The 13,448-nt window shown below is 38.9% G+C and overlaps 1 protein-coding gene across 10 annotated transcripts in view; it reads right to left on the reverse strand.

Annotated features, from left to right (window-relative positions):
• AKAP13 (A-kinase anchoring protein 13) overlaps nucleotides 1-13,448 on the reverse strand; it is a 377,174-nt gene that overhangs the window by 230,518 nt on the left and 133,208 nt on the right. For all 10 annotated transcript variants that reach the window (XM_017860016.1, XM_017860015.1, XM_017860014.1 and 7 more), the window contains exon 3: nucleotides 4,722-4,869. In XM_017860016.1, coding sequence (XP_017715505.1) covers nucleotides 4,722-4,869 — 148 coding nt within the window. The remainder of the gene's footprint in view (nucleotides 1-4,721; nucleotides 4,870-13,448) is intronic.

Below are 13,448 nucleotides of genomic sequence, written 5' to 3' on the forward strand. Positions count from 1 at the left end.
CCGGCTAGTTTTTTTGTATTTTTTAGTAGAGACGGGGTTTCACCGTGTTAGCCAGGATGGTCTCGATCTCCTGACCTCGTGATCTGCCCGTCTCGGCCTCCCAAAGTGCTGGGATTACAGGCTTGAGCTACCGCACCCGGCCATCTTTTTTTCTTTTTTAATGACAAATCTACTTTATAAAGTACCTTCCCTTATCAGTGAAAAAGAAAAGGAAAATATAAAAGAGCCGAGTCAAATTTGGAGTCAGTAAAGGTTTGCAGTTCTTCAAACAAGAACACTTGCTGTGAATTCTAAAAATAAACAACAGACATGGCTGAAAAAAGATTTCATTTTATGAAAGATTCTGCACCAAAGTCTTTTACAAAAATAGTATACAAAACCCACTAAACATCCTGTTCCACCTTCTATTCTGAAATCACTACTTGGTCTAAATTCACAGTTTCATTAATAAAAATGAACACAATAAAACAGTACTCTATGCCCCCATCTCACCCCAACAATTATCTTCAAAGGATGTCCAGATTTCTGTACACTATTTGCCAATCCTACCTAGGTCTTAAAAAAACAAATCTCAGCTTTCTCTCTCGAGAAAAATCACTGGTTAATTAAAATGTCATTTAGGATTTTACTTGTTTTCTATGAAGGGATAATAATGGAATATCATTTTCATTTATTACTAAGGCAACACCTTTCATTATTAGAAGTATATTTCCATCTCAAGCTACATTTCAAAGCAAATTATATTCTTGAACGAGCTACTTTCATAGGTGTTTTGAATGTAATATTTTATTATAAAGCTGTGGTTGACCTCCAGTGTTAATCAACATAAAGATGGATTTATTTTCAAAAAAGAAGACATTCTTTTCAGCAATCAAAATGTTTTCATCGAAAATTACTATGTATCATACAAATAACATGCTCACTGTAAACATTTAAACAATTCAGGTCGGGTGCGGTGGCTCACGACTGTAATCCCAGCACTTTGGGAGGCCAAGGCTGGTGGATCACAAGGTCAGGAGATCGAGACCATCCTGGCTAACAGAGTGAAACCCCGTCTCTACTAAAAATACAAAAAAATTAGCTGGGCATGGTGGCAGGTGCCTTTAGTCCCAGCTACTCGGGAGGCTGAGGCAGGAGAGTGGTGTGAACTCGGGAGGTGGAGCTTGCAGTGAGCCGAGATCCAGCCATCTGCACTCCAGCCTGGGTGACAGAGCGAGACTCTCTCAAAAAAAAAATAAATAAATAAAATAAAAAAATAAAAAAATTAAAAAAAAATTCAACATAAAAATAGAAAAGTCAAAGTCTCCACCTAAACTGTCTAAGATGTTAGCTACTTATGCTTAAAATACTTCATTTTTAAAAAGGAGGGGAAATCACCTCATAACTACTTTAAAAGGTCTTTACAACTTCTTTGTAATTACAGACACATGCAAACACACACACACACACACACACGGGGGGGGGATGGGGAAGGAGGAGGCAGGAGGGAGGGATAGACAGACACATACACTTCAATGTAGGACTTACTACAAAGCATGCAAAAAAAAAAAAAGAGAGAAAACAGAGATGGGTGGGAAATAGGCCTGCAATTTCAATATCCGAAGTCAAAACAATTTATTAGGAGATAATTTAGAATGTCTATGAGCCAACCCTATTTAGGGAAATATTGATTTGATAAAAGGTTACAGACTAACATCGAAAAGTAGCTGCCCTTTGAGGGTTAATCAATCCTTTGGTTTTAGGAAAAACTAAAATGTTACAAAACACAGTGAAACACACAGAGAACTCAAAGAAAAATCAGAGCCAGCAATCTGGATGAAACATGAAAAATAAAAAAATAATAATAATAAAAGCAAGAAGAGGCTGGGCACAGTGGCTCATGCCTGTAATCCTAGCACTTTGGGAGGCCAAGGTGGGCAGATCATGAGGTCAGGAGTTCAAGACCAGCCTGGCCAACATGGTGAAACCCCACCTCTACTAAAAATAACGAAATTTAGCCAGGCATGGTGGCACACGCCTGTAATCCCAGCTACTCAGGAGGCTGAGGCAGGAGAATTGCTTAAACCCAGGAGATGGAGGTTATAGTGAGCCAAGATCGTGCCATTGCACTCCAGCCTGGGCAACAGAGCAAGACTCCTTCTTGGGGTGGGGGGTGGGGGGCAAGAACAAGGCACAAAGCTCTGTTTCTTCTCTTAGCCAAAATGACTAGGAATTGCAGAGCTCGTCCCAACATAAGCACAAAGAGTGCAGAGACATCCCTGTAGGCAGTAGCTGCTGCAACAAACAGACCATGCACACTTATCCAGGAACTGGGATGCACAGTGCACTGCATGGACTTTCCACGAAGATTGGACTTTCCATGAAGATTCTTGACTAATCTAACACTCCTCTCAGCAAACAGGAAGTCTGAGGCTATTAATGCAGCTAACTGATGCATAAAAATCATCGGACTCCTTCTCCAAGCTAAAAATGCAACTCAAGAAGCCAGAGACTCCTTTCGGATTTATTTAAAAAAAAAAAAACAAAAAAAAAACAGGGCGGGGAGGGGGGTTACATGTGAGTTTGAGTATGGGTGTATTCACATACATACACATCTTTCTAGAAGAGCAGCTTCTGGGAAGCAGGATGTGTGACACAGTAGAAATGTTGTTCTATCAAGTGACAGTTTCCTAGAACAAGACTTCTTAGCATATACCAGTGAGGAAACCAAACAAAAATCCTTGTCCTCATAAAGCTGACACTTTAGTTGGGGCAGATAGAAAATAAATAAGGTGAATAAGTAAAATATATGTGAGAAGTTGAAAAGTGCAATGGAGAAAAATAAAGCAGGAAAGGGGGATAGGGAATATGGAGAGGAGGCAGCTGTGTATTTTTATAAGCTGGACCGAAAGGCTTCACTGAGGTGATAGCTAAGTAAGGGCCTGAAGGAAGGGAAGGCACAAGTCTAAGTCCACAAAGGCAGATTTAAAGACGTGTAGGTCCAGGCTAAAGAATTTATCCCATGATATAAACAAGAAATTCAAACAAGTTAACCCCCAAAATGCTTCTATCTCTACCCCTCCACAATAAATTACCAAACTAAGCCAAATGACAGTAGCTGAAAAAGACAAATAACCAGAAGAATCTCATATGCGATAAGTAGAGCAATAGGGTCTGGTCAGGAATCTCCTTTGCTTAGTTAATAGAGTTTCTACTACACCAACTAAGGATCTCATTGGTACCCTTGCACACATATCAAGGCTCATATGTTAAAAGTGTTGTCTTACTCTCCATTTGGCCTTCCAGAGGTAAAAGAAGGTCTTTCAGGGACTCTAATCCTTTTGTCACCTCTGCTGTGATGAGGTACCTCATTATCAGCTGCCTGACTAAATTCAGGTAGGAAGCAGAATGTTCAGGCCAATGGGAAGGGAGGAGTTATCTGACCTCATAAGCATGATGGAAAATACTGGAATGTGGCTAAGTGGAGAGACAATTAGTAGAAAATGAAAGAAAAGCCAGGTACTAGGTAGGATTCCAGGGCCAAAGCACAGGGGTTAGGAATGATTTCCCAGGATTTGGACCAAATTAGAGGAAAGGAGCAGAGTCTAACATACATTCTGCTTCGTTTGGGTAGGCAGGGCAAGGGTACTTATATAGACATATATAGAGAGGTACTAGAATCAAAGTCAAGGGAAGAAATGTGAACTAGAGCTCAGAAAGGTAGGCTGAGGACAATGTTCAAGGATTTGGTACAAACTTAGAGCAGGCTGTCATACAAGTTCAGCAACTCTGGGAAAGTAATTGCCTGCTGCCCATCCTGGTTTAAGGACCTTACCAGCAAAGGCATAAGGGCTTTGAGGTACATCCCTCTCCACCAAGAGAACAGACTTTGTTGGGATCTGTGACTGAGGATCACAGTTAGGACACAGGCCATGCTTGTTATATTTGCCTTTTCCCTTTTATCTGCTTGCAGCCTCCTTGTATCTGCCCTTTCTAGATACACATGCACACACAGGTATACAAACACATAGTCCTCAAACTTTAACCCTAAAGTGCTCCTAGTATAGGAAGTATTATGTTTATAAAACTTGCCTCAATTCCTTTCCTAATGAGAACTGAGTCACGGACTGATCAATTATACCTAGGTTAAGAAGCTGTTTCTCCCCACCACCAACACATAATAAATGTTCAGTAATGGTGATACTGGATGGCACCTACTAGAGAGCAGACCTCCAGAGAAGTCTTTCTGATGTGATACACATCACAGGAAACAAGATGACTGGAGCTGTGGGTTACAAGGAAGGATACCTAATACTCTTCAGAAAAGCAATTGGTATCTATCCTGACTGCCTTCTTTTATTTCCTGTCCATAAAAATTTGGAAATAATATACCTAGAGACTCTCTAGAATCTTTAAATCCTTGAATTTTCAACATCATTTTTACCAAGTAGGAGGATAAACCAGCTTTCAACTGTCATAATCCCAGTTCTTAAATAAGTTATAATTTACAGAATTTGGTAGGTGGCTGACACAACAATAATACATATAAAACGGCACAGCAATAAAAAACTGGGAATCTTCTCCAATACCAGCAGGACCAGATATTCAAACTGCTTTATAAACTAATAAATTTTTTTAAACTGCCTACACTTCACTCTTCCTGTCACTCTATACTAATAAACATAGAATAAAAGTGTTTAAGAACTAGGAAAAGCTAGTAAGGATCCCATTCAAATACTTACCAGGAGCAATGGTCTCCAATGTATCAGAACTGACCTTCCGAGTACTTGTACAGTGACGGAGGGTGGAACCCGAAAATACCAAGTAAAACACTACATCATCTTCAACTTTGTCCTCTTCAGCAAGCAGCACTGTAACAACACAATCGCCCTAGGAAAGGAAACAATATAGCAAGTTTACATTAGTAAGGTTCCTCTTCACAGCCTATCTTTATCAAACATTATATTTAAGGGAAAATCAAATATACTGTCTAATCCATGCCCCCATTCTAGTAAGCTGAAACAGGTATAAAGATTGAGCACTTATGTGCCAGGCAATTATCCAGGCATTCACAATACAGAATAAACCTGAAAATAAGATCGTTCTCTCTTCTTTAAATTTACATTTTAGTGGAAGTGATTAGACAAATAAGTTAACTAACAAGATGAAGGAAAACTTTACTTGACTTTGGTAAGGTTAAAAGGGGAAGGGCGGGGAGACAGAGAAGAAAATCCAAAAATAAGGCAGACAGGATGGAGGGGGTATAATAAATGATCACACCCTTGTACTCAGAATGCTTCTTAACTCCTGTGTTCCAGTTGACAATAATTCTCTAAATTCTATATCCCTATAAATCATTACCAAGTCCATACATTCTCCAGCAATAGGCTTGCCTGGAAAGGGGAGAGTGCAAAGAAGACCAGCTTGGGCTCCAGCCTAAGTGCATAACAGGCTACAACATCCAGGTTAGTGTAAGTATACGCTATGATGTTTGCACAACGAACAAAATCACCTAATACCATATTTCTCAGAACATATCCCCATAGTTTAAACAGCACATGACTGTATAGGAAAGCTCCTGGAACATGTTCAACTCTCCGTCTATAATATTTTTAACCTATTTCAATAGGAGGCTACTTTTCTAATAATTTGTATTTCCTAACCATCTGACATTCCTACTCTTCTTTATCTATCCCTACATTAATCCCATAAAAATGAGACAAAAAATCTTGGGCCAATAACTTTGTCTATGACTTTGCAACTAGTAGAAGGTAAGACATCTTTGTCTTTCAGTTGCTTTTTTTTTTTTTGTAAGACGGAGTTTCTCTCTTGTTGCCCAGGCTGGAGTGCAGTGGCATGCTCTCGGCTCACTGCAACCTCCAACTCCTAGGTTCAAGCGATCCTCGTGTCTCAGCCTCTCAAGTAGCTGGGATTACAGGCACCCACCACCACACCCAGCTAAATTTTTTTGTATTTTTAGTAGAGACAAGGTTTTCCCATGTTGGTCAGGTTGGTCTCGAACCCTGACCTCAGATGATCTGCCCGCCTCAGACTCCCAAAGTGCTGGGATTACAGGAGTGAGCCACCGTAGCCAGCTGTAAATACTCTTTAGTAGTTTTTATATATAGTGTTTCTTTTTTTAATCAAGACCAGTGGCTAAATATATTCTATGAAATACTGTCCTAATTATTAGCATTCTCCCAATTACAAACTATACAATTCCTGTTGTAACCATAACAAAAGACTACAAAGCATCAAGGTTTAAAGCACTGAGATGTAATACTATATAAATCTTAATAATGCACTACAGAAAAATCAATTTAGAGAAGGCCGAACCATTTTAGCTTCATAATTAGAGGAGTAAATTCTCATTATGTACAGAAGATTTTTCCTTTCAATTTTAGCAACAATTAACGCCAACAAGAGAACCATACCACCCTGTGGTCACAATTTACTAAGCCCAGCAGTATAACTGAGCAGAAGGTAATTTTTTACTAAACACTAAAAAGCAAAAACCATCAAGTCAAACCTAGGAACCAGGTCTATTAACAAAACATGCTCCAGCGGGTCCATGACTACTACTATGACTATCACAGTGGAGCATTCAACAGTATCCTAATCCAAGGAATATCACAGCTGGTAAAACAGAATTATCACTGACTTCAGTTACTACTCAGAAGTAGACTTTTGTCTTGTTTATAAGACTCTCTCTTGGAAACATTTTTGAAAAGTTTAGCCTGGTAATATGTGTAATCTCCTTTGGCATAATGCAACCAGTTAAGAAGATGTTTGCAGTGTGTATGAGAAGAGTCTATTTCTCAAGGTACTGAAATATCCTCATAGCCTGAAAAAAGTACAAATGAAAAGTTCCATCCTTTGCAGCATAGGTTGACAAACTATGGCCCACACGTAAATTCCAGCCTCCCACCATCCCGTTTTACATTTTGCCGGGGTGGGGGTGGGGGTTAGGGTTAGGGACAAAAGAAGGCCTTTTAATCCTTTTAACGTGAAAATTACATGAAATTCAAATTCACTGTCAATAAATAAAGGTTTAATTGAACTCAGACCATTCATTTACCCACCATTCACGGCTAGTTTTGCACCACAATGGGCCATAGAAGGTAATGATTACATGAGAACTTAGCCCACAGCCTAAATTATTTACTATCTGGACTTTTACAGGAAAAAAAGAAAAAAACAAATTCACTTTGATTTCTAACCTGGTATTCTAAGACTATATCTTCCTTTTCAAGATCAAGAATTTCATTCTCACATGAGACCCAACATCTTGCTGGGAGACTCTCTGTGCCCCAAGATACTAGTGATGTCTGGGCCTTCTTTTGGGGACAGAGGAAGTGGCTAATTATAAGCAGATGAAATCCTTTTAGCAATGCTTTCAATATGAACCTCTTTTTTACAAGTAAATTTTAAACTGCTTTCATATATTTTCTGTTTTTTTTTTTTATTATTACTTTAAGTTCTAGGGGACATGTGCACAAACGTGCAGGGTTTCTATACATATGATATTGTGCCATGTTGCGTGTGCCTGCATCCCATCAACCTCGTCAGCACCCATTCAACTCATCAGTTTACATCAAGGTATAACTCCCAATGCCCATCCTTCCCCTCTCCCTCCTCCCCTGATAATAGGTTCCCGTTGTGTGATGCTTCCCCTTCCAGGTAGTCCAAAGTGATCTCGTTGTTCAATTCCACCTATGAGCTGGAATATGCGGCGTGTTTGGTTTTCTGCTTCTTGTATAGTTTGCCTGAGAATGGATGCGTTTTTCCAGCTGCATTCCACGCATCCTACGCAAGAACATGAACTCATCCTTTTCTTATGCTGCATAGTATTCCATGGTGTATATGTGCCACATTTTCTTTAATCCAGTCCCCCCCCTCACTGATGAACCTTTGGCCGTTGATTCCAAGTCTTTGCCCCTTTGTGAATAGCCTGCCACAACTAAACATATGGTGCCCATGTGTCTTTATAGCCAAGCATGATTTATAATCCTTTGGGTATATACCCAGTAATGGGATGGCTGGGTCCCCCATTATGCGTATTTCTAGTTCTAAATCCTTGAGGAATCGCCCCATTACTAGTTTTCCACAATGGTTTGAACCAGTTTACAATCCCACCAACAGTGCTAAAAAGTGGTTCCTATTTCTCCACACCTCTCAGTACCTGCTTGGTTTCCTGACTTTTTAATGATTGCCATTCGTAACTGGTGTGAGATGGTATCTCATTTGTGCGTTATTTGGATTTGCATTTCTCTAATGGGCCCCAGTGATGACGCAGCCATTTTTCATGGTATCTATTGCGCTGTATGCATGTCTTCATTTTGAGGAAATGGTCTTGTTCATATCCTTTGCCCCCACTTTTTTGCACTAGGGCTGTGTTGGTTTTTTTCTTGTAAATTTGTTTGAGTTCTTTGTAGCGTTCTGGCATCATTAGCCTTTGGTCAGATGAGTAGATGCCAAAATTTTCTCCCATTTCCTGTAGGCTTGGCCTGGGTCACTCTGACGTAGGATTCTTTTGCTGCCCTGCAGAAGCCTCTTTAGTCTTAATTAGATTCCCATTGTCAATGTTGGCTTTGCGTGCCATTGCTTCTGGTGTTTCAGACATAAAGTCCTTGCCCATGCCTATGTCCTGAATGGTAATACCTATATTTAATAGTTAGGGTTTTGGTTGTTGTTTGAGACAGGGTCTCACTTAGTTGCTCAGGCTGGAGTGCCAGGCACAATCAGGGGTCACCGCAGCCTCCAATTCCAGGACTCAAGTGATCCTCCCCCTGCTGCCTCCCAAGTAGCTGGGATCACAGGCATGCGCCACTGCTTTGGGCTACTTTTTTTTTTTTTTTTTGAGACGGAGTCTTGCTCTGTCGCCCAGGCTGGAGTGCAGTGGCCGGATCTCAGCTCACTGAAAGCTCCGCCTCCCGGGTTTACGCCATTCTCCTGCCTCAGCCTCCCAGGTAGCTGGGACTACAGGTGCCCGCCACCTCGCCCGGCTAGTATTTTGTATTTTTTAGTAGAGACGGGGTTTCACAGTGTTAGCCAGGATGGTCTCGATCTCCTGACCTCGTGATCCACCCGTCTTGGCCTCCCAAAGTGCTGGGATTACAGGCTTGAGCCACCACGCCCGGCTGGGCTACTTTTTAAATTTTCTGTAGAGATCAGGTATCCGTATGTTGCCCAGGATGGTCTCAAACTCCTGACCTCAAGTGATCCTCAAGGCCTGCCAAAAATGTTGAGATTATAGGCATGAGCCACTGCTCCTGGTCTGTAGTTTTCTTGTTTTGTTTCTGTTTTAATATTAAGTCACACTACCTTATGACAAAAAAAAATTCAATAGAAGAGAACACAAAAGCTCCATTCATTTCAAAGCCACTTGAAATTTAGATTCAAAAGGCATCTGGAATCAAAAATACCTGTTTTCCTTGAAGGAGTATTCTCTGCACACTGATAAAGTCACTGAGAGCAAATAACAAACTGCATTTCAGCCACTAACTCCCATTTTACTCCAGCAGAACCAGGTACCTATTCTTGAGATGGATTTGAAAGATTAAATGAGTAGAATGGTGATGAAAAAATAACAAGGAAAAACAGATCTAGGTAACAATTTTTGTTGTGATGCTTTAATCCTACCATCTTTAAAGAATATCCTGGTATTAATAAATTACTCTGCTGTGCCTGGAAAAGACCAGTCTACAGAATAAATAGATGCATCAGTCTGGCTACAAAGTGAACAAGTCTGCCATGTTTCTAAATAAAATAAAATAGATCACCTTATTAACAAGGGTAATTTTCAAGACATTCTCAATTATCATTTTAGTTTGACCCAACCTCAGGAAGAGTACACACCTACATCACCACTCTCTTCCAATAATCTGAACTTAAGAAACAGTGTGATCCTCTTACACAGATATTTTCCATGTTTCATCATTAGTGAGAAATGTCTCCCTGAAACTGACAGTTTTTTCAGGGTCCTAATTAGTTTTGCTGACAGATGACACAAAAACTAATGGAAAAGACATCTATACTCGCCCTTATTCTGTAAATATAGGTTAGCCCCCCCACCCCCATATAAATAAACTGTGATGTAAAATATCACTATCAACCACTTATTTGCAAATAAAAACAGGTTTTTATAAAAGAGTTACTCTACAATGTGATTTTAAATGGTAGCCACGGTCTCACTTTTCCCCATCCTGAAGTAATTCTTAGAGTAGCTACATACTATAATAATGGCACTGTAACTTCCTTTATATATTAAGTTAAAAAAATTTTTTTTCACTTAGATTGCTACCCTGGAATTCTAAGAATATACTTTCCTTTTCTAGACAAAAGATTTCCTCTCCTCATGAGACCCAACATCTTGCTGGGAGACTCTCCATGTCCCAAGATACTAGTGGTCTGAGGCTTTCCTTTAACTGGGAAAAGTAACTTGATGGAAAAAAAAAAAAAAAAGAAGTGCGATGAGAAAGGGAAAGGTATTTGGGGGATGGGAAGAGGCAAATTACAATGCAGGGATGAATGGACAAAAAAGGGCTTTGGACAGGGAAAGGGGTAGATACGGATTAGGAGAATGAGATAGAAAGCCCTGTAGGAGGGTGAAAGACAGGATGACATCAATGTCATCTTAGATAGTAAGAAAGTGTCAGCCATAGATTTTCAAAGGTGGGCCCAGTCAGCAGCAAAGTCAGTGGTATACTGGAGTTGGCTTATGGAGACTCATGAGTGCTCATTGTTAAATTTTCAGGAATTCTGCAAGGAATTCTGTTAAACATAGCTATTATTAAAAATTACATTATATTGGCTTATAATTAAGTAAACTGCATTAAAAACAAATGTCATAAATATTCAAAACTTATCACTTTTTAAGTATTTACCACAACGTACTATACTCTATGCTCTGGAGGTTTCTATCTATTGTATCCAGACAGCAGAAATTCCACATAATGGTGTGCTGCTGGATGTCTTCACAACTCATATCTCTTGTCAAATCTGTATTCGTAATATGGCATGGATAGCCTGAAATCAACCATTATGGGAGTATTTACACCACTGAAATTGGCAAATGCTATAAATCAGGGCTTTCTTTTTTTCTTTTTAACGAGCACACCACTGAGAACAGGTCAGCAGAAGGGAAGGAGAGGGTAAAGGGGGAGAATTTCCACAGGAAGGACCAAGGAAGGTCATGGCAGGCCCATTTAAGAGACATCATCACTTACAGAAAGAATGGAGGTCTTGCTATAAGACAAAACGCTAGTCAAGTACAAACCATCCCAGATTATAGGTAACAGTGTTGTCATAGTTCTACTCACAGCAGTTCAGTATTATCACCACCTTGAGTTAACTTGTTAGTTTATAACTTGTTAGTGTATCACCGTGATTAAGAAGATGATCACTGACACCAACCTGCCTGTGTCTTTATCACAGTATGGTATATCGCTTTATATCTGTTTAACTTGAGGTATGTTGTTTAACTTCCTTATGCCATAAGGGAGGACAAGAATTATCAATCTTATCTCATAAGGTCGTTTTGAAGAATTAAGTGATTGATAAAAGGAAAGCACCCATATCAAGTGTCTGGCACATAATATTCAATAAATGACTACTATTATAATGTACCAGGATGTACACCCCATTAGAGCATGTTTTATTCACTGAGAAACCTGCTTTGTCTAGACTAGTAAGTTGCACTTGAAAAGACAGAAAGGGAGACACCAAAACTTTAATGGCAGTTATTCCTAGATGGAATTTTAATACATCATGTGCTTTTCTGAGTTTTCTGAGAAACTGGAAAACAGAAAAGATGTTTAAAATGTTAAGGAAGTTGCTAAAAACGCAACAAAGATGTTGGAGAAATGCTCACTTACCACTTATAAATAACAAAGGGGAAAGCAGAACTTTGGCAGGTAACACCTGAATCAAGTGATTAAAAAAAAAAAAACGTAAAAATAACCATAGAGAAATACGCTAACATCACATTTCACATAGCACTCACTAAGGACACAGCATCACTTATAACGTTCCTAACAAAAATGCATAACTTCAATCTAGTCATAAGAAAACATCAGACAAACTTAATTTGAAGGGGCATCTGTGTAAAAAATGGCCTGTAACTCTTCAGAAAACGTCACTAACAAAAGACAAAGATTGAGGTCCTGTTCCAGATTAAAGAAGACTAAAAAGATTTGCCAACTAAACACAATACATGATTTTGGAGTGAATCCTGAATAAAAACATACTGCTATTAAGGATATTATTGGGACAACTGGCAAAATCTGAATGAGGTTTACAGATTAACATGGGACCAATGTTAAAATTCCTGGTTTTGGTATCATGCTGTGGTTATGGAAGAATACCTTTGTTCTTAGAAAAAAGGATGTAATACCTACAATTTACTCTCCAATGGTTCAGGAAAGAAATGATAACAGACAGAATGATTAAGCAAATATGGCAAAATGTTAACAGTTGGAAAGTAGGGGCTTAAGGTTTATAAGATGTAATATCTGTTCTATTCTTACAGCTTTTCTATAAACTTGAAATTATTTCAGAAAAAAGTTTCCAAGAAATATCTACTCAAATAATTTATAATCAAATATTTGAAGTTAAAAAGTATAAAATGTAGATTTCTGAGTTTATTTTTTATATCTTGCAGTCACATATTTTATGTAAAGACATTCTTGTAGGCTCCAAGAATTGTGAAATTATAACAAAAACTACCTTTCAATCCAGAATCATAAAAGTTTCACAGGTCTTCCCAAATTTATTTCCCAGTCTGACAAAATGACAGGATTTATACCCACTGCAAATTTGGGAAAAGTGAAACAAAGGAGTTAAGTAAACTAAATAAAAACTGAGTGTTATTACAGGGTATTACTTTTCCATTAGGTAGCAATTATTACAGTACCAAAAAAAAAGCCAAAAACCCTCAAAATCTCATTAACCAACACTGCTTGTATTCACATAACTATCTTCATTCTCTCCTTTAAACACAATTGATAGGCAATTGATAAAACTTTGCCCAGTTACTTTGCTAAAACAAACACCGACAGGTAGCTACAACTTTTCCATAGGCTAAAAGGCAAAGTCATGGCATTTTAACTTGGCAACTCATGGTAGCCAGTGTTCAATTTCATTAAAGGCTCACACAACAGAGGAACACTCAGTAGCAATGAACGTTATCTAGTGCACAGATATTGGTCGCTAATACCATTCTCCACTAAAAAGAACTGAGTCCCTTCAGAGACTTGGCTGAGTCCAGGCCTGGGTTAGACTGTAAACATCTTGTTTTGACAGAAAACAATGACGTGCTCAAAAAAAAAAAAAGAACAAACCAATTGGGTCATGTCTTAAGGACACAGAAGCCAGACCCAAGTGGCTTCCTCTGTACAAACCTGGGACAATTTAAAGACTAAACAGTCAAGAACAGCAATAAATTATAAACAATTTTTTTTTTTTTTTTT

This window comes from Rhinopithecus bieti, unplaced genomic scaffold (assembly GCF_001698545.2).
Source record: "Rhinopithecus bieti isolate Rb0 unplaced genomic scaffold, ASM169854v2 scaffold_52883, whole genome shotgun sequence".
Classification (NCBI taxonomy): Eukaryota; Metazoa; Chordata; class Mammalia; order Primates; family Cercopithecidae; genus Rhinopithecus; species Rhinopithecus bieti.